The sequence below is a fragment of the Macaca nemestrina genome, chromosome 7 (genome assembly GCF_043159975.1).
Source record: "Macaca nemestrina isolate mMacNem1 chromosome 7, mMacNem.hap1, whole genome shotgun sequence".
Lineage (NCBI taxonomy): Eukaryota > Metazoa > Chordata > Mammalia > Primates > Cercopithecidae > Macaca > Macaca nemestrina.
In genome coordinates, this window is record NC_092131.1 from 98,548,861 (window position 1) to 98,568,750 (window position 19,890).

The window sequence follows — 19,890 nt, forward strand, 5'->3', positions numbered from 1 at the left end:
CTGTCTCATACCCACTCTTGGATGTTTGGTAGCATCTCTGGCCTCTACCCACTAGAGGCCAGTAGCACCCCCATCCCCAGTGTGACAAGCAAAAATGTCCAGGGTAATGGAAGGGGACAAACCTGCCACTAGTTAAAGACCACTGCCTAGAAGTATCATTTTATTTAATTTGAACTTCCTTCCCTAAGAGACAAGTACTACTCTTACTCTGTTTTAAAAGATGAAGAAACAGGCTCAGATGCTCCTGCCCAAGATTCTACAGCTAAAAAAGCAGAACAGAACACAAAAGATCGAAACCCTGTCCCACACTGACCTTATTCCCAAACTTGCCTCAGTACAAGAATCAACTGAGGTTGCTGTTCAACATACAGATTCTTGGACACAACCCTAGAACAGTGAATTTTTTAACTTTCAAGCAAGAAGCCTGGGAATATGTTGAACAAGCACCTCAGGTGATTTTTAGCAAGTAAACTTAAGGATTTGAACATCTATATAGAGCTAGATTCAGAGGGAACAGACTTTTTTTTAAGCAAGGGAAAGAAAGAGAACTGTGCAAGAGTTTGACCCATTACTGCTTTCCTTTGAAATTACAATTTACCAGTCATATATTGCCTCTATTTGAACGTCAACCTGCATCTAAATGGAAGACACACTAACCATTTTAGTTTGTCAGGGCCCAGTGCCAGTGGCTCACGCCTATAATCCCAGCACTTTGGGAGGCAGAGGAGGGTGGATCACGAGGTCGGCGGATCACGAGGTCAGGAGTTCGAGACCAGCCTGGCCAACATAGTGAAACCACGTCTCTACTAAAAATACAAAAAATTAGCCAGGAGTCAGGGAAGGCACCTGTGGTCCCAGCTACTCTGGAGGCTGAGGCAGGAGAATCGCTTGAACCCGGGAGGCGGAGGTTGCAGTGAGCCAAGATAGCGCCATTGCACTCCAGCCCAGGCAACAGAGCCAGACTCGTCTCAAGATTGTCAACACTCAAGAACTATTTCCCCAGAGGGCAGATAAACACAACAGTTCTCAAGCCTAGCTATGCCACAGACCCACCAGAGCTTTGGACAATTCCTCAAACCTACTACATGGCTCCTAAATCCAATCAGACAGGGAGCTTGGCTTTTAAAATTCTCCAAGTGATTCTCATGCAAAACCTGTCTGGGAACTAAGTTTCGAACAAAAAAAAAACAAACTTGAAGCAAAGCACAAATCTTCAAAACCTGTGGCCAAATCCAAAGTTCATGTGTGGCAATGGAGGACAAACTGCACAAAGGTGAAGTTCTGAGGCCTCCAGTACCTCCCATCTACCCACCTTTGTGCGTTTGTTTCTTATACTATCCCCATGAGCATTATTACTTCAGGGCAACATTTTAACTAGAATCTTTTGATGTAGTCACGGTCTTTTGAACAGCAGAATGTGTGTCTGGCATCAGTCACATCCACAATGCACTGTGATTTTAATTGTTTCTTTAAAATGCAAAGTGTTTAAAAAGAAGCAAACTACAGAATTACGCAAGATTTTTACTATTTTCCCCAGTCTCATATACATTAGTTTCTCTTTTTTGTTGTTGTTGATTTTTTCTTGGGCAGGGGTTGGGGGGACAGAGTCTCACTCTGCTGCCCAGGCTGGAGTGGAGTGGTGCGATCTCAGCTCACTGCAACTTCTGCCTCCCAGGTTCAAGCGTCTCTGCCTTAGCCTCCCTAGTAGCCGGGATTACAGGAGTACACCACCACATCCAGTTAATTTTTGTATTTTTAGTAGACACAGGGTTTCACCACGTTGGCCAGGCTGGTCTCGAACTCCTGGCCTCAAGTGATCTGCCAGCCTCAGCCTCCCTAGTAGCTGGGATTACAGGAATGCGCCACCACATCCAGCTAGTTTTTGTATTTTTAGTAGACGCAGGGTTTCACCATGTTGGCCAGGCTGGTCTCAAACTCCTGGCCTCAAATATCTGCCAGCCTCAGCCTCCCAAAGTGCTGGTATTACAAGCATCAGCCAGCACCTGGCTAAGTTTCCTCTTACCCATTAATTTGACAGCAACTTTTCACAAGATCTTTATCAATCCTGGAGTCAAACTGCCACTGTTTGAATCCCAATTCTACCATTTACTCTCCTTGTGCCTCAATTTTCTCATCTAGCAAATAGGGATAAGCATGTGTACCTCAGGAGTTGTGAGAATTACACAAACTAACACAACGGAATCAGAACAAGTTCTAGATTCTTAGGCGGTACTATACATGCTAGCTGTTATTTAGTCTTCCTAAAGCATTCAACTTAGTTTTCACTGAAACAACCTCTCACAATCATTTCACCTACTGACTTGCTATTTAATTTAAATGCAAAGTAAAAAGTATCATGCACCACATAAGAAAGTTTAGGTCAATGACTGGCGTCATATACAACAGTAATCCCGTCAGACTGTAATACTGTAGTTTAACTGCACCTTTTCTGTTTAGATATACAAATATTTACCATTGTATTACAATCACCTACAGCATTCAGTATCATAACATGCTCTATAGAGTTGTGGCCTAGGAGCAACAGGCTATATACCATACAGCATAAGTGTGCAGTAGGCTATACCATATAGGTTTGTGTAAGTGAGATGTTCGCACAACCACAAGATCACCTAACAACATACTTCTCAGAATGTATCTCCACTGTTAAGCGATATGTGACTGTACAACCAGCATAAACAAATTCAAGATGTATCTACTAATCCTTGGTAAGCACAAAACTGAAATGAAGGAACAGAACAGTATGGGCAGTAAATGCTCAGCAGGGACCAGGCGCAGTGGCTCACCCTTGTAATCCCAGCACTTTGGGAGGCCAAGGTGAGATCATTTGAGGTCAGGAGTCTGAGACCAGCACGACCAACATGGTGAAACCCCATCTCTACTAAAAATAGTAAAAAGTAGCTGGGTGTGTGGTGGCAAATGCCTGTGATCCCAGCCACTAGGGAGGGCTGAGGCAGAAGAATCGCTTGAACCTGGGAGGCGGAGGTTGCAGTGAGCAGAGATGGCGCAACTGCACTCCAGCCTGGGCAACAGAGCGAGATTCCGTCTCAAAAAAATAAATAGTAAGTAAGATCAGCAGGATCTAAGGTCATCCAGAGGCCTTTAAAGGAAGAGGCCTATGTAATAGTTCATTTAGCAAGTTGGTTAACTTTAGTAGGGTTACTAACATTTTTGCTATACTGACTTTCACATGAAATAAAATATACGTATAGCCAGGCGTGGCAGCTCATGCCCAGTTCAAGACCAGCCTGGGAAACATGGTGAAACCCCATCTCTACAAAAAATGCAAAAATTAGCTAAGTGCAGTGGCATGTGCCTGTAGTCCCAGCTGCTAGGGAGGCTAAGGCAAGAGAACTGCTGGAGCCTGGAGGATGGAGGTTGCAGTAAACTGACATTGCACCACTGTACTCTGGTGTGAGAGACAGGAGTGAAACCCTGTCTCAAAAGAAAAAAAAAAAAAAAAAAAAATATATATATATATATATATATATATATATATGCACATACACACACACACACACACACATAAAACCCTTAAAACAGTCCCTTACCCAGTATAAGCACTCAATAAATATAAATCTACTTTGGTATTTTTCTACAAAATGTTCACCATGTACAATTTTCCTTCCTGATAAAATCCAAAGTGAAAGTCAGGTACGGTGGCTCACATCTGTAATCCCAGCACTTTGGGAGGTCTAGGTCAGCCCAGGAATTAGAGACCAGCCTGGGCAACATGGTGCAAACCCATCTCTAAAAAAATTAGACAGGTGGGGTGGTACACACCTGTGGCCCCAGCTCCTAGGGAGGCTGAGGTGGGAAAATCACCTGAGACCAGGGAGGCTGAGGCTGCAGTGGGCTGTGATCGCACCACTGCACTGTTTATGAGACAGTTCCCCACAATAACAAATTATCCAGCCTGAGGCATCTATAATGCCACCACTAGGCTGGGCATGGTGGTTCACACCTGTAATTCCAGCAAAACAGAGTGAGACTCTGTCTCAACAAGAACAAAAAATCCAAAGTGAAAGATTACCAGCTAGCAGGCACTGCTAGACTTAGAAACAGCCCATACAAATGGGATACCCTAGAGTTTATTACCATATTCTAGTCTATTTTTTTAATGTTGGTCACAATTCACAACCCACCAATGTTTTTATAAACCCAAGAGAAAGGAAGTTTAGAATGGAATGTAACGGCATTCCAAGTAAATAATTCTACAATCGGCCGGGCGCGGTGGCTCAAGCCTGTAATCCCAGCACTTTGGGAGGCCAAGACGGGTGGATCACGAGGTCAGGAGATTGAGACCATCCTGGCTAACACGGTGAAACCCCCTCTCTACTAAAAAATACAAAAAACTAGCCGGGCGAGGTGGTGGGCGCCTGTAGTCCCAGCTACTCGGGAGGCTGAGGCAGGAGAATGGCGTAAACCCGGGAGGCGGAGCTTGCAGTGAGCTGAGATCCGGCCACTGCACTCCAGCCTGGGCGACAGAGCGAGACTCCGTCTCAAAAAAAAAATAAAAAATAAAAAATAATTCTACAATCTAAACTCCTGAAGATATCCAAAGGATGTAAGGAGAGAAGTACACTAAGAAAGGGACCACAAGAGCTTAAAGCAACTAGAAGACACTTAGAAGGAATTCAGAAATCTTGAGGTGAGAAAGCCTACCTGCATATACATTTTTTCTTTACTTTTTTTTTTTTTTTTTGGTCACCCTGTCTCCCAGGCTGGAGTGCAGTGTTGTGTGATCTCGGCTAACTGCAACCTCCGCCTCCCAGGTTCAGGCGATTCTCCTGCCTCAGCCTCCCGAGTAGCTGGGACTACAGGCGCCCACCACCATGCCCAGCTAACTGTTGTATTTTTAGTACAGACAGGGTTTCACCATGTTGGCCAGGGGGTTCTCAAACTCCCTACCTCAAGTGATCCGCCTGCCTGGGCCTCCCAAACTGCTGAGATTACAGGAGTGAGCCACCACGCCCAGTCTGTGTATACATTTTAAAGGTATGCCTAGAGCTGGATCTGCCATGACATTCAATATAGAAATATCCTCTTCCATCAAGGCTACAATTCCCCCTCTCAGCATCCTACCCCACCTTTGCTTCCAGAGCTCCTAACTCAAGCAGCTATTAAAACTAAAAAGGGAATTTAAAAACGGGACAGGCAATGGAAAGACCAAAGGTTATTAGAAAAGAATTTAAGTACAAGAAGTGCTCCATCAGAAGATATGAAAACACATGGAGATACTGCAAACATACAGAAACACATGCAAATCTGAAACATATGGAGAGCTTTTAAAAATTAACTAGATCCTAGGGACAGGGCTGGACACTGGTATTTTTAGTTCTCCATTGTCTGAAATGGGAACAAAAAGTAGAACCCAACTGACCCATAACCCAAAAAGGACAAGAAATAGAGGAAGTAGAAGAAACCCAAAACACACAAATCTTAAGACTACAGTTTAAGTAGACTTGCATGTTTGGCATTATGCTAAGACTATATGCTATAATATATAGTCCTATGGTTTAGACTGAATACTGAAAGCAAGCTACAGCCAATTAGACATTGCTTGTAAATACTACTACTGTTACATTTATATCCATGGAGCAATGCACCATAGTATTCAGTATTCATTCTGTAACAGCTTGAGAGGGGAAATGAGACAGAGGATAAACCAGGGCAATAATTACCATCTTGGGGGGGGGGTAGTTATCTACTCAGACTAACTGGCAAAAGCAGGGCTGTGATTCACACAAGAAGCTGTTGTAGTCCAGGAAAAGTCATATGCTCTCCCAAAAGGCTGGCTCTTCTCAAAAAAAAAAAAAATTCTAAGAGAGGATGAACTGTAAAACACACCCAAGCTGACTAAATGGGGACTTGCCTCCTAAAATCATTCTCACAAATCTCTCCTGGTAGGCCAAGACAACCAGCGAGTTCCTCAGGGCCAACCTAGCTCTTGAAGAGGAACTTAGGACATGCAGGAAGGAGGGGTGCAAGAAAGTAAGATGAAATAGTAAGAATAAATAACGTTACTAAAACCTTACATTGATTGAGCAATTTTAATGTGATGGGCTCTTTGCTAAGCATTTTATGGGCATTATATTATTTAATCTTCATGACCCAATGAAGATTATCTACATTTTTAAAATGAGAAAATTACAAGTCCAATCAAAAGTGCTTCTTCACTGCCCTAAACTGGGAACAAAAATTTTCAGGACTAAAGTAAAAGGTGAACTCGTACCTAGCTCTTGCCAGTCACGGAGGTAACAGTTAAGCATATACAAGTGACAAAATGACTCATCAGAATTAAATTCAAAGTAAAATCCGGACTATCCCTACAATGCTGCCTTAACCAGGATGCTTGTGTAACATTCTCTCCTTCAAGATCAGTGATCACATTGTCCCCAAACTACAGGGACTCAGTAATGAGAATTGAAATGCTTTTCAGTATGATATCCAGTCCAGAACATCTTGAAATACCAAAAAACGAGACCCATAATCAAACACGTTAACAATAAAATGCTAAATTATGTAGCATGAATGGCTATCACATATCTATGTCCTCCATCATTTATTTCAAAAAGAAAAGCCTTGTCCCTCACTTCATAATCAAGGCTCAAATATATTCAGTATATAGGAGCTTTTTTTAGAAAGGTCTCTTCCCACAGACTTGCTTTATCACTTAAAGATTCCACTGATTGCAGAAAAAGGTAATAAGACAAATATAAGTAATGCATTCCAGCATTGTGCTTAATTACTGATTACAAAATAAAAATACAATCCAGCCTGGACAACTGAGTCAAGTTTTGTTACTCAGGCTTCACAATGAAAACCCTAAAGTTCCAAACAAGTTGTGACTGGCAACTTTGCAAAGGTATACATTTGAACTCAATGCTTAGTCAAGCTCGAGTGCAGGAGGGACTTACTCAGCTGTGACACACCCAGTGTAACCAAGCCAACAGTTACTTTCACCTGTATACAAAATACTCTTAGAGAAATTTATTTTTCTTTTTTTTTTTAGTTTATTTGTTCAAGTGACACCCCTTCAAGAAAACCAAGTTCTTCAAGGAAGCCAAGTTATAAGGTTACCAGAAAGAAGCCAAAAACTAAAGGATCTTCAAAAAAAAAAAAAAAAGATGACTCACAGCAAGAAAATATTTAATGGCTGACACACAGCAGTCACTCAATTTTTATGCCAGAAACAAACTTAGTCTATAAAATTTTATGGGAGAAATACCATGTGGTCTCAGGAGGTCTCTCACAACTGTCAATTGTTTTATTTGGGGGTAGGGGAGAGTAAACTAACGATAAAATCTGTGAGTTTCAGTTAAAATTCAAATAAACTTCCAGATTCACTCGTCAAGCAATAACTTGCTACAACTGTCACAACCAAAAGTCCTTATCGAAAATATTTGCCCACCTTCCTCTGCTGACTTAATCTTTCTTTACAAATATACTAACTCCCTAACGGCCAAATATTAGTTGGAATGTGCATATTTTAAACAGCAAGAGAGAGAGAGAGAGAGAGATAAACATTCTTTTCTTGCTACTTGATGCCATTCTCCAAATCAAAGGAAAAAAAATAGAGGGCTCAACAAACATACCTAAGAATACTGGTTATTTAAAAAAAGGTTAATTGGCTCCAAGATTATGAACAGTTAATAGGTAAATTGTTATATCACGGTATGCATTTTAACTCATAATGGTATTTAGGCTAAAATATCTTAAATAACAGAATAGTTCATATCCTCTTAAAAAATAAGTAACTGCAATGTTGACTACTTTGACCCCAGTTTTAGGAACTGAAGGGCATTGAGCAAATATTAAAATTAGAATTCAGTCTAATTAGAACTAATTACACAACTAATTAGAATTCAGTCTCTACACAGAAAGAGATGAGATGATTACCTTTGTTCTCGTGGCAAGTATACTTTTAAGTTGGAAGCTACAGTAAAATGCTCAAGTTCTACAAGTACAAGTACTTAATTCTCTAAAGATGTTTAGTATTTTATACGCAACGTACATTTGAGCATATAATTTTAAAATTAGTTACAAATTATTTGATGAACACTTCTCTGTAACAGAAAACGCAATTTCTGCTAGTTTTCATGAACTACCCAAATAATTCTTCCCAAAGAATCTAGATTATGAGAACCTACAAAACTATCATAGTGAATTTTAACTTTCAGACTGTATTCAGAAACTTGACATACGCCCAAGCAAGTATCACCTGCATTGAAGAGGTCAACATCTCCTTTGAAGTAATATACTTTACTCAATTAATATAATAACTGAACTATGGCTAACTACAGTACAGCCTACTCCTTTCAACTGCTAAAAATCTCTAGTATGGGAGGAAAAAAACTTCGTCTACAGTAGATAAATCCACTGAATTTCTTGCTGGCTTGAATTCAATATGTGTAATCAGACATCGTTGCTAAACGATAAAGTTTTAACCAGAAATCCTTGCAAAGGTTTCCAAACAAGGCAAACCAGTGAGCCTAAACCGGAACGGTTTACGGGGACTCAGAATTCCCGAAATAGAGACCTAGGGAAGATAATTCTCAAGATTTGGCCAAGTGACCCCATTATGAGCCAAGCTGTCAGTCACCCTGCATTAGCAAGGGCTATTAACACTTAAAAGAGTAGTTTTCTGACTTTTACTTACATAGTAATGGTTGCCTAACACTATATTCTGCCACTTTTTAATGTTATTAAACATGTAACATTTTCTATTTTCTACTAAAATATCCCACTGTGAATCTTAAATATATAGTATTTAACACATACTGACCTGAGTTTTTCTCCATCAAATACCAACTGAGAAAATCTACGGTACCAAGTAAAAATGCACGGGGACAAGTTCAAATAATTTTCCCTTTGTTTATGAGCCATGTGTTAAACAGCTGTTAACACCCGTCAAGAGGTTTTCACTAAACGTATCCGCCTCTGACACTCAAACGTTTTGGTCAATGGTAACAAAATTAAACCCACTCATCTCTTCACACTGCACGGGGGCGGGGAGGGAGGGACGCTAAGGTATGAAAAGGGAAAATGAAAATTGTAAAACTGGGCAAATTTTCTATTTTAAGATTTCCAAATAGTGCCTGTACTTTTTCTCCAAAAGCAGCAGCTTCTAAGACGATAAACCATTCCCGGAAATGGGCAAAAGAACACACGCTACAGGGTGCGCACCGCTACAGATATGGGCGGACACGACTGCCGGGAGCAAACGCATCCAGGAAAGTAGCCGCCCACCGGAAAGTCCCAACTAGAGTTCCCTTCCTTTTCCCCTCGGCGTGCGGCTCCCTGGGTAGGAGGAGGAGAAAGCGCCAGACATGCGCACGCAGCCAGACGTCACTGCGTTCTCTCCCCGCCCCCGCGGGGAGCCGTCTGACGTCACGGGGCGGGGGCTGCGGAAGGCGCCGCCGTTGACCCTGCTGTTACCAGGCGCGCGCACAGCCAATCAGCACCCCGCGCCGGCACCGGCCGGCCTTTGAACTCGGCACGGCAACTTCCTGCTGTTTGGCGAGTACACAGTGCAATGCAGTATGTCTGTCAGCGCTGCGGCACAAAGGAACAGCCATTTTGTGACTGAGCTGGACTTGCACCAAGATGCCAGGGGCTCAAAGAGCTGCTCCGTGCCCTAACTATCGAGCTGCCTTTTATTTCGGCACCAGAGCTCCCCAGAAGAGCAGAGAGGGGGAAGGAAATAGGTTTTGGTATTTCCGATTTCAGTTAGATTCAGTCTTCTCCAAAATCCCGTTTTTTAATGTATTATCAGCGTCATAAAATGGCTGCCAGTTAAACTGCCTGTTCTAGTACACAAGTAACTGCATTATGCCATGTCTAATCATCCCCAGCCTTTTAGAATAACTGCTAAAGTGCCAATGAAAATTGTAGGATTTACTCGCACCTCAGGTTATAAAAATCTGGCTCAAAGGCAGACGATTTGGAGATAAATTTAATAAACTCGTTCAATTCTTGAAGATAAATTGCGAACGTGGTGCCCTAAGAGAACACACTGAACTCTTTGTGTGCACACAGTCCCCTTTTCATTCTTTGATGTTACTTAAGTTACCCACAAGCTGCAAATTATTCAGATAAAAAGTATGGCATACTTCTTGTATGTCCATCACTAAAACTTTGTTTTAAATACTTAGAAATTTTACAAATATCAAATGTTTTTAAAATAGCATTTTTAAAGTTAATTTTTAATCTTCAAAAATCGTGTTAAGTATTAGACTTTAGCATTAACTTCAAATTCAAATACAAACTTACGTAACCACTATTAACTACTGCACTATTTCCAAAAACAGGATATTACCAGATTTACCTAAACTTGCACTCATTCCTTCCAGATCCTAAAGTAATTCTCAGACCAAAGTTTACTTGACCTGCAAACTCATTTCTTCTTCTGTGGCTCAGGCTGCAAAGGTGATTTTCGTATTCCCTAAACACTATACTTTGGGCAAAAGTCTGATGGCAGAAGGAACCAAGTACTAATTACAGGGACAGTTCAGCTCACTAGAAGTAACATTAATCTATCACATTAAAACACTAGTAACATTCTTCAGCTGCACAATTTTAAAAGGAAGTGATGTCATAATCATGTACATGTATTAAGGTATGAAATTTAGGGTAACTCATTTAAAAGTAACTACCTTCTTTTCAAAGAGTGTCTTAAATATTTTTGGAAATCCATCAGGTATATGATTCAAAGTACACTTGACAAATGATTTCAAAAGTACAGTCAGTACATGCTTCATGTTCAGCTGTAACCTCCACTACCAGGAGGCAAATGCCTGACAACTTCAAGGTAGTTTTCCAGGTGAGAGTAAAAATACTGAAAGAATACCAACACTGCTCAATTTTTTAAAATTAGAAAGCACAGTCTGATCAATGATGTTAACCACAAACCTTGCATAAGAAAGCCAAAACCCATGTGAGACCTATGCAAATGATACACTCAAGGGAGCAACAATTTTAGTGCTGAATCTTTAATAACTTGCCAGATATATCTGGAGGTTTTCATTTCTTCAAATTGTCATTACTTTCCAGAAAAAACAGTTTAGGATGAGTAAAAAACTTTTCTGTCCTCAATTTAATCTAATAATTTACATGGGCAATTCAATTAAGACAGCACTACAAACTGGGTGACAACTCAATTTGCAAAAAAATTTGGTAACTTATTTTCTAAAGCAAGGCTCAATATGCTTTTAGTCAAATAAAATAAATAGAATTCAGCAGATTAGTAATATGTCATGTTCAAAACTTTCAAATTCACTAGCCTAACAGAAGAGTGTATTATTTATAAAAATGAGAAAAGTAAAAAGAAAATTGGGAAGGAAAATCACATAATGAATCACATCCTTGTTAAACTACATGATTTAAAATTTATAATATGAAAATGCATTAAGAACAAAAAAATGCATTCTGTGTACTTTTTTAAATTAATATACAGAGGTCATACAACAAAAACATCTTAGAGGCTTTATTACTTCATCACTAATAAGGTACTCCAAGGAATGTGAAACAAATCATGATTTGCACAAACAGTACATTTGTAAGCTTCAGAAGATAAAGCATTCCAGACGACTCTGTCAAAATACATCAGTAAATTTAAAGCAGCTACATCTAAAATGTGAGGATAAAATACATCTACCAACAAGAAATCAATGTCTTAAGCATACAAATGCAAACCTTAAAATAATTTAAATGTAAAATATACAACTGTAAATATGATCACAATAACACAAAATAGCAGTATATTAAGAGTATTCCAGGATTTCTGTTATTACAGATTTGATTTCATAAATGCAGGAACTCTAACCATCAAGTAAAGGTTTTGATAAATCATATCAAAATTTCCTAAAATGTCAAGTATATCAAAAGAAATATAAAGTCACATAAAAATATAAACTGAGAGGCATCAGTCAAAGGGTCCTTTAAGTGATTTTGTTTTTAAATGTACATTTTTTCATTCATATAACTTTCTGAAATGTCTATTTACTATAATTTACTACTACAAGGCTTCTCTATGGCCCTCAGTTACAAGTTTAGATATCCTGGATTCTTCAAAGAAAAAATTTGCCTTGTATGTAAAATGGTGCAATGCAGCAATGGCTAAACCGACAAGGTCATTTTTCTGCAGTACAAAAACCTAAAAACTGAAATTTACTGACAGAAAAACTGTACATTACAGGAAAGGCCCCTTTGAATAAAGGTACCTTACCTTTTGACTGCTGTAAGAGGCCTTAAGTCACAACTCAACTTTCATAAATTGCTACCAAAAAATTAGGGTGTGGCATATTAGCAATCTCAAGGTCATGCTTTAAAAAACGAATCCAAATTAGAAAAACACAATAAAACAGACAGCAATCCATGTCTGTCAAGGTAAACAATTGTAAGCTGAGGTTTCTCCCCCAAAAAAAAAAGACAAAAAGGAAGAAAGTTGATAGCTCATACCTCGATGCATTGCTGTGTAGCGAACTGTCCTCCTCTTGGCTTTTGTCCTTATTTCTCATCATCTTTTAATTCTTAAATATTAAGGGGGAGGGGGAATCTGTGTTTGCTTTGAAGTCCTGTGCCCAGGTATTTACTGTCAAAAGTTGAAAGAAAGGTAAGGTCCCGGCTTCTATCGATGCTTTTTATTATCAGGAACAAAGTCCTGACGATGTTAACGATATTGTTATAATACAACAACGGTAAGCACCAAAAAACTAAATATTTCTATTTTTTCCTTAAAAGAAAAAACAACAGGATAAACCGAACAGTGGAAGCATCACTATCAATAAGGAAACTTTCTCAAAGTAGCACACTCGATACAAATAACAATCTCTGTATCTTATTGCGTCATCCAAGAATTTCTCGTATTTACAGAAAACAAGGCAAACTTTAACAAATAAATCTTTAAAATTATCACCAATGATCGTGAACTTACCTGATCCATGTAGTATGTCCAAAGCAAGAGTCCTATCTACTAGTAGAAAAATATCAGATCCCAGATAATTAAAAATAAAGGCAAAATCCTCCGTTAAAAAACGAAAAATAAATAAAATAACCCTCAAATATGTTAACTGGTCAAAAAAATAAAGCAATAATTAATACTAAAACAGGTCCGAAAGAAAAAAAACCTCATTAGGAGAGCGCACAAAAATGGAGGTGCGCCATGGCTTCTAAGCTGGAAAAAACAACGACCTGGGCTCTCAGTACGGCTGCTTCTTTCCAACAAGGCACGAAAAGAAAGCTCCTAAAAGCTGCTTTTCTCCCAAAAAAAGGTTCGAATCGACCCCAGTAAGTCACTAGGAAAGGCAGGGGGCTACGGGGGCCCCCTGAGGCTGCCCGAAAGTTAGGGAAAGTTGCGTAAAGTGAGGCAAAGGCAGGGAGCAGAGCGCGCTCTCTCTAAGGCACAGCCGCCATCTAGAGCCTCCTTCCCAGCTCTGAGAGCTCTGCCTTTGATTGACACTCTCTACATTTACCCCACAACTCAGGTGATGTACCATAGACCCACCCCTTCATCTCCACCAAAAAAAAAAAAGAGAGAGAGAGAGAGAGAGATCCTCCATCCCAGGGAGCCTAAGGACCCCCACCCCCACACCTCCCTGCCCCTCCAGACCACCCCAACAGTGGGAGGGGGGAGGGCTTCTTAACCCCCTCTGGCTCAAGCACCCTTTTTAAGCCAGAGAGAAATGTAATTTGTTCCTTTTGTCTAAAGATCTGCTAAATATTTCAGTCCTTGAGCTAAAATAACTTCCTCCCTGGACAGGAAGTGGTGTTTTATCAAGCCATTTTGAAAAAGGGATAATTCTTAGAGAATCTAAAGCTCAGCTTAAGTACTAATCTTTGTAAAAATTAATCCCCCAATGGGTAAAATGATTGCTAAATAAAAGTAAAACCTTAATTTCATAACTAAATTCAAGTTTTTCCTTCTTTATGATGCCTAAAAATAATCTAAAGACAAAATTTAAGGGGGAATTTTCCATCTCAACTGGAAGAAAGGGGTAATTTTTACAACTCAAGAGCGCCTCCCTAGTGTTCAGTTGCATTGGAGCAAAAGTTAATGCAACCAATTTTTACTCAAAAATATCCATTTTTCTTTGTTCTTTCACAAAATTCTTTAACCCATTATATAACCTTGAAAATATTACACTCCTCCTCCCAAAGAAACTTCTCATAATCACAATATATTTACTTCCCACACTGATTCAGGCAAAACAAGTATCTTTAAATTCAAGAGTATGGGCCAACCATGATCACCTTTAAATCAGTAACCCAAGAAACTCCACCTCCAAATCCAACAGAAAACACATACTCCAACACTTCCCTTGTATTTCAAATCAAATAAGTATACACAACCATTTCAACAATGTTATTAACAATAGGACATACCTGATTGCAAATTATCAAAGTTAATGTCACAAAGCAAATTCTCCTAATTATCAAGACCATGAGATCCACAGAAACAAATTACTAATTCCAAAAACAATATTCTCACCAAGCACTCCATTCAGACAAGCATATTCATACACCCAAAAAAATCCAATCAGCTTTCCTTTCTGCCAGAACCATGTCCCTCCCTCACTGAAGAAATCCATTTTAGATTTACACCAAACAAAAGCGACAATGTCCAATCTAGGTAAAATCCATAATCCAAACTGTTTCAATTCCATACTCTCTACACAAAGATAAATTTTATACCAAGATCAAAATCCAAAATTCTGTTTTTGAATGTAACAAAGACCAACCACCTCACATCAGTCAATAACAAATGGTGCACGTGTATTGACCATGGATGTGTATGCTGCAGTATTTGACATTAATCACAAACAATATGATTAACACAAAACTATTTAACCTGAACTATTTCTTCATCTCATGTAAAATGGGAAAACAGAATCAACAACTCATTTTGTCTATCAAAATAACGCCTACCACCTTTGTAACAGTTACCAAAACTGGTATCAGTTGATTAGTAATAAATGAAAACCTGGCATTTAAAAATCAAACGTTAAGTAATCTATGGCAGGGTGTAGTTCATTTCATCTAAATTCCCAATTGTACAAAATAAAGACAATACAAGATATTAATCTTACTTCAAAGTTATATAAAATGGATTACACACATAATTATGAATGTAAAAAATTGTGAATACTCCAAGGACCCTAACCCATAAATCCAACACTTCTTATAGTAAGACAATAGGAGACATCAGTTTAAATATTCAGATGAATATTCTATAGCAAGATGTATTTATAGTATTAAAAAGCTTAAGAAACCATTTCAATCAACACAAAATAATTCAGAAGTATATGTGTATCCTCATTCTGAATTTTGGGCAACAAGCAGTTTGTTTCAAGTTCATTAAAATCTTGTGGCAGATTAAAATCAGATTCTATTATTACCCATTGAGTTGTTTTGAAAGGTGTTTCATGAAAGCACAAACAAAACAGTATTTAAACCAAATGACCATCTAAGAGCACAACTTTGTGAAAAATGATAAATCTTCATAAACCAAGTAAAATGTTTTTGATTACACCATTTCCAATTTACCAGCTTTATTCAGTACACTTTACCACTTGGCAACTATAAAGGTCAAAGTATTACTAAAATAAAAGTAAACATTTAATGAAACTTCCACTTAAAAAAAAAAAGCCCAAACTGAGAAATTTTAAAGTGTTATAAATTTTATTAAAGTTAACATTCCAAGAGGTCATACTCATACAAATCAAACTACAAAAAATTCCAGGCATAAAAACTATTATCTGTGTTAGTGTGCCATCCTCCTTCTCCAAATGTCAAAATGTCCACAAAAAAAAGTCTTTAGAAAGTCAAATCCACTGTCCATTTGTGTTGGATAAGAAACCTATGTCTTCATTCACTGCATGGAATCCATGTTAAAAGAACCCTGTCTTGGTTGTGTATTATCACAGGACTCTTGTATTAATCCATTTTTCTCAATTCCCCATAGTAGACTGCCATCTTGATTTCTCAGTGGTAGGGTCCATTTGAAACTCTTCAAGCTGACTGGGTGCTTGATGAAAAAATTAAAAGAAAAAAATGCTGTTGGAATCTTAATCTTTTAAACAGAAAACAGCCACCCACCTTGAAGATATCCTACCATACACAAAACTTTAATTTTGTAACAGCTTTCAACTATGAAACTGTATATTAAAGTTGTATGAAAACACACACACAATTCCTCCATAAGACTGCACACCAAAGTAACAAAGTCTTTGTACTACCACAGATACATTAGTATCTATAAAAAGGTCCCAGTGAAGAGTCAGATTTTTAATATTTAACACTAACATCATTATACTGTGTACATAAAAAGTAAAAACAAAAATTAAAATTCAAAATTCCTGGAAAGCTAAATTACAGAAACACTGTGGATTCTAAATCTCAATGCAGAAAACTTTCCAAGCTTCTTCAAAGAAAACTAATTATAGAAAAGAATCTTAAGGGATTTTAAAAACACACACACACACACACACATAAAGCAGTCGATCATAGCATAGTTTTTCAATCCAACAGATGTTGATTTTGTTTAGATAATGAAATGGCCACTATAGGTGACACCATCTTTAACTACATATCTGAGAATACAGAAAAGATGTAGCCACCAAAAAAAAAAAAAAAAAAAAAAATCAAAAATGCAAAATATCTGCCTGGCTTGATAGATCTGCCATAAAATGCTATCAGTTTTCAAATTATATGCAACTAAAATAATACTCTCTCATTACCAAAATACCAAATGTCTCACAGAAAAATAAATCCATTACTTAAATAATTTGAACTGAAGGGAGAAGTGAGAAGTCAGATGATTTTACCATTAAATAAATGATTCAGATTCATCATGACCAAATATAATTTGAAAAAACAAGATTTAAACCTTGGCCTTCTCTATAAATTTTCCAGCTCTCCAACTGAATTTGTGGAGATACAGTCAATGGTGACTGAATTTGAGGTAAATTTAAGGGCATTTTAGCCCATTAGGTAATTTCCTTGTCTCCTTGGCAATTATTAGGATATACTGTTTACTACACACAATACAAAAATCTACCTATTTAACTATTTGGTTAACCGAGATATGCTACCCATATTAAAAAAAAACATTGATTAAAGGGAGTGTCACAGCATCAGTAATAAATATCAAAAGCAAGATATTTCTCCTTAATTGATCTTGCTCATTTCTCCCCAGCTTTAAAAAGAAAACTAAATTACTCAATTCATTCCTGATCTCAGTAAAGTATCTTCCATCTGACTTGTTCACTGCTTAAAATTAAGGGACATGTACACTTCTATAGAGAAGTATAAAAGTAAAAACATCATTCTCTGTCAAACAGTTAATTACAACCCACTTTCTTTTCAATCTCTATTGTTACAAGGTTCAAGCTCTAAATGAAGTTGGTGATGTAAATACTATTATGATGAACCGATGACACTGAGAATGCATTAATATCAAATTAGTCATATTTCAATATCTGTAGATGCAATTTATTCATCTTGGTACCTTAATTAAAAAACTCAAGTTTTATGTTTTTCTGACACAAGACAGATAAAATTTATCCAGATTTCCTTCTAAATCCATTATTTTTTTAAAAAATCAAAAGAAAATCTAATGACATTAGTATTTCAAAATTAATAAAATACATTGGTTTATGTGACAACAGCAGAGATTAGAAAATAGCATATTTATCATGCTCTCACAGTCATATATTTAAAGATAGTAAAAAAAAAAAAAAAAAAAAAAGTTAAGAAAAGAATGCCTCAAGAGAAAACTCTGACAACTTTAAGGACATGAAAAAAGCTATGATCAATCTGCACTCCTGCAAAGCCAATCCAAAGCCAAAAGTGAGAATTTTGTTAATAAGGAAAAGTGTTCACTCAAGCATCAGAGATTTAGGAGTAATCCATTTATTTTCATAGAATTCAAATTCTTATAAAAACTTTATTTGCAAATAAGCAAAGTTATGCTAAAAAATACAAAAAAGAAATCAGGCTTAGTTCTGTGAGCCTGGAAATTCTCTCAGAAACAAAATCCACAGTTCTTCATCTGTAAAATAAAAATAGTACCTACCTCTTGTAGCTGTAGAAAGAATACTTATATAGGACTTATATTACCTGACATATAGAAAGATCTCAGCAAATGTTAGCTATCATTCTGATATACCACAATAACCGAAGTATTTTGAGACCTACAAACTGACCTTACTGAATCAAAGTTCATTTATGTATCATCAGTAAGAGTATCTCTGAAGAACATACAGGATCATGGGGTCAGCAGTCTTGCATTAAAATCAAAATTCTACAGAAAACTGGGTAGGGTTTAGATATCAAAGCCCTCTACGCATTCCTTTCCAGTAACTTGTGAATTACTGCAGACATGGAAGAGATGTTTTGATCTACAACTCCATCAAACAAACCTAGATCTTTTCTGTATTTCACATATAACCTTCAAGCTTATAATATAAATGATTAAAAATTTTTCCCCTTTGATATTAGTTAGTTTATACTTAAAAATAATGTGCATGTTCTAAGAGTACCATTCCCACAGCAAAAGTAAAAACTTAAATGGCAACAAAGCTTCAGTGAGTGAGTACTACCCCTTAAAATTCCCACATATCATACATCCAGAAGAACATAAAGTAGAACATGGAGGTCTTCTCTTCATTGTATTTTTAATTATTTTTTAAGATGGAGGTCTCACTACGTTGCCCAGGCTGGTTTCAAACTCCTGGGTGGAAGAGATATTCCCACCTCAGCTTTCTCAATAGCTGAGAACACAAGTATATGCCTCTGCACCCAACTAAGGCTTTATTTTTTATTTTTTTGAGATGGAGTCCCTCTGTTCCTCAGGCTGGAGTGCGGTGGCGCCGTCTCGGTTCACCGCAACCTGCACCTCCTGGGTTCAACCGATTCTCCTGCCTCGGCCTCCCGCGTAGCTGGGACTACAGGCACACACCACCATGCCTATCTAATTTTTGTAATTTTAGTGGAGACGGGGTTTCACTATGTGGGCCAGGCTGGTCTCGAACTCCTGACCTTGTGATGCGCCTGCCTCAGCCTCCCTAAAGTGCTGGGATAACAGGCCTGAGCCACCACACGCCTGGCCTGGTATTCTTTTTAAATTCTACTTTAGTAAATTTGTTCCAAAAACACTGGGACATGATAAAATACATTGCTGGTGGATACACAGGTAGTGATTCACCATCTGGATTGGGTTTAGGAGGGCTCCCCTAAAATAAACCATCTCCTTTCCTCTACTTCTCAGCAAATTTTCCCATTTTTAATAGCAAAGAAAAATGGGGTGGGGGGACAGAGAGTAGTATAAAGAAAAAGAAATTAGTGACTCCTAATTGTCTTAATGGATGACTATCATAAAGCTATTATTATTAATGTAGCAAATTATTTTAAAACCTAAACACTTATTTCAAAGCCAATGATGGGACAAACAGGTGTAAAATTACCTAGAGCAAAAATTCATCCTTCTCCTCATGTAACTAACATTCTTGCTGCTTATGATGATTTCAATCTTCTTCGTCTGTCTTTAAATGTGAAAATATTTATGTAAGAAAGCCCTGAGAGGCTAGGCACAGTGGCTCACACCTGTAATCCAATCACTTAGGGAGGCCGAGCAGAGGCCGGGAGTTTGGAGTCAGAGGTCGGGAGTTCGAACACCTGAGGTCAGGAGTTCGAGGTCAGCCTGGCCAACATGGTGAAACTTCATCTCTACTAAAAATACAAAAATTAGCTGGGCGTGGTGGCAAACGCCTATAATCCCAGCTCCTCGGGAGGCTGAGGCAGGAGAATCAATTGAACCTGGGAGGTTCGGGGTTGCAGTGAGCTGAGATGGCGCCACTACACTCCAGCCTG

The 19,890-nt window shown here is 38.1% G+C and overlaps 1 protein-coding gene across 5 annotated transcripts in view; it reads right to left on the minus strand.

Annotated features, from left to right (window-relative positions):
* Nucleotides 1–19,890, minus strand: part of LOC105479354 (chromodomain helicase DNA binding protein 2) — a 140,375-nt gene that overhangs the window by 118,590 nt on the left and 1,895 nt on the right. For 3 of the 5 annotated variants that reach the window (XM_071100630.1, XM_071100627.1, XM_071100631.1), the window contains exon 2: nucleotides 8,807–16,045. In XM_071100630.1, the coding sequence (XP_070956731.1) occupies nucleotides 8,807–8,907 (101 nt within the window). In that variant the 5' untranslated portion in view covers nucleotides 8,908–16,045. The remainder of the gene's footprint in view (nucleotides 1–8,806; nucleotides 16,046–19,890) is intronic. The other 2 variants (XM_071100628.1, XM_071100629.1) reach the window with 2 other exon arrangements.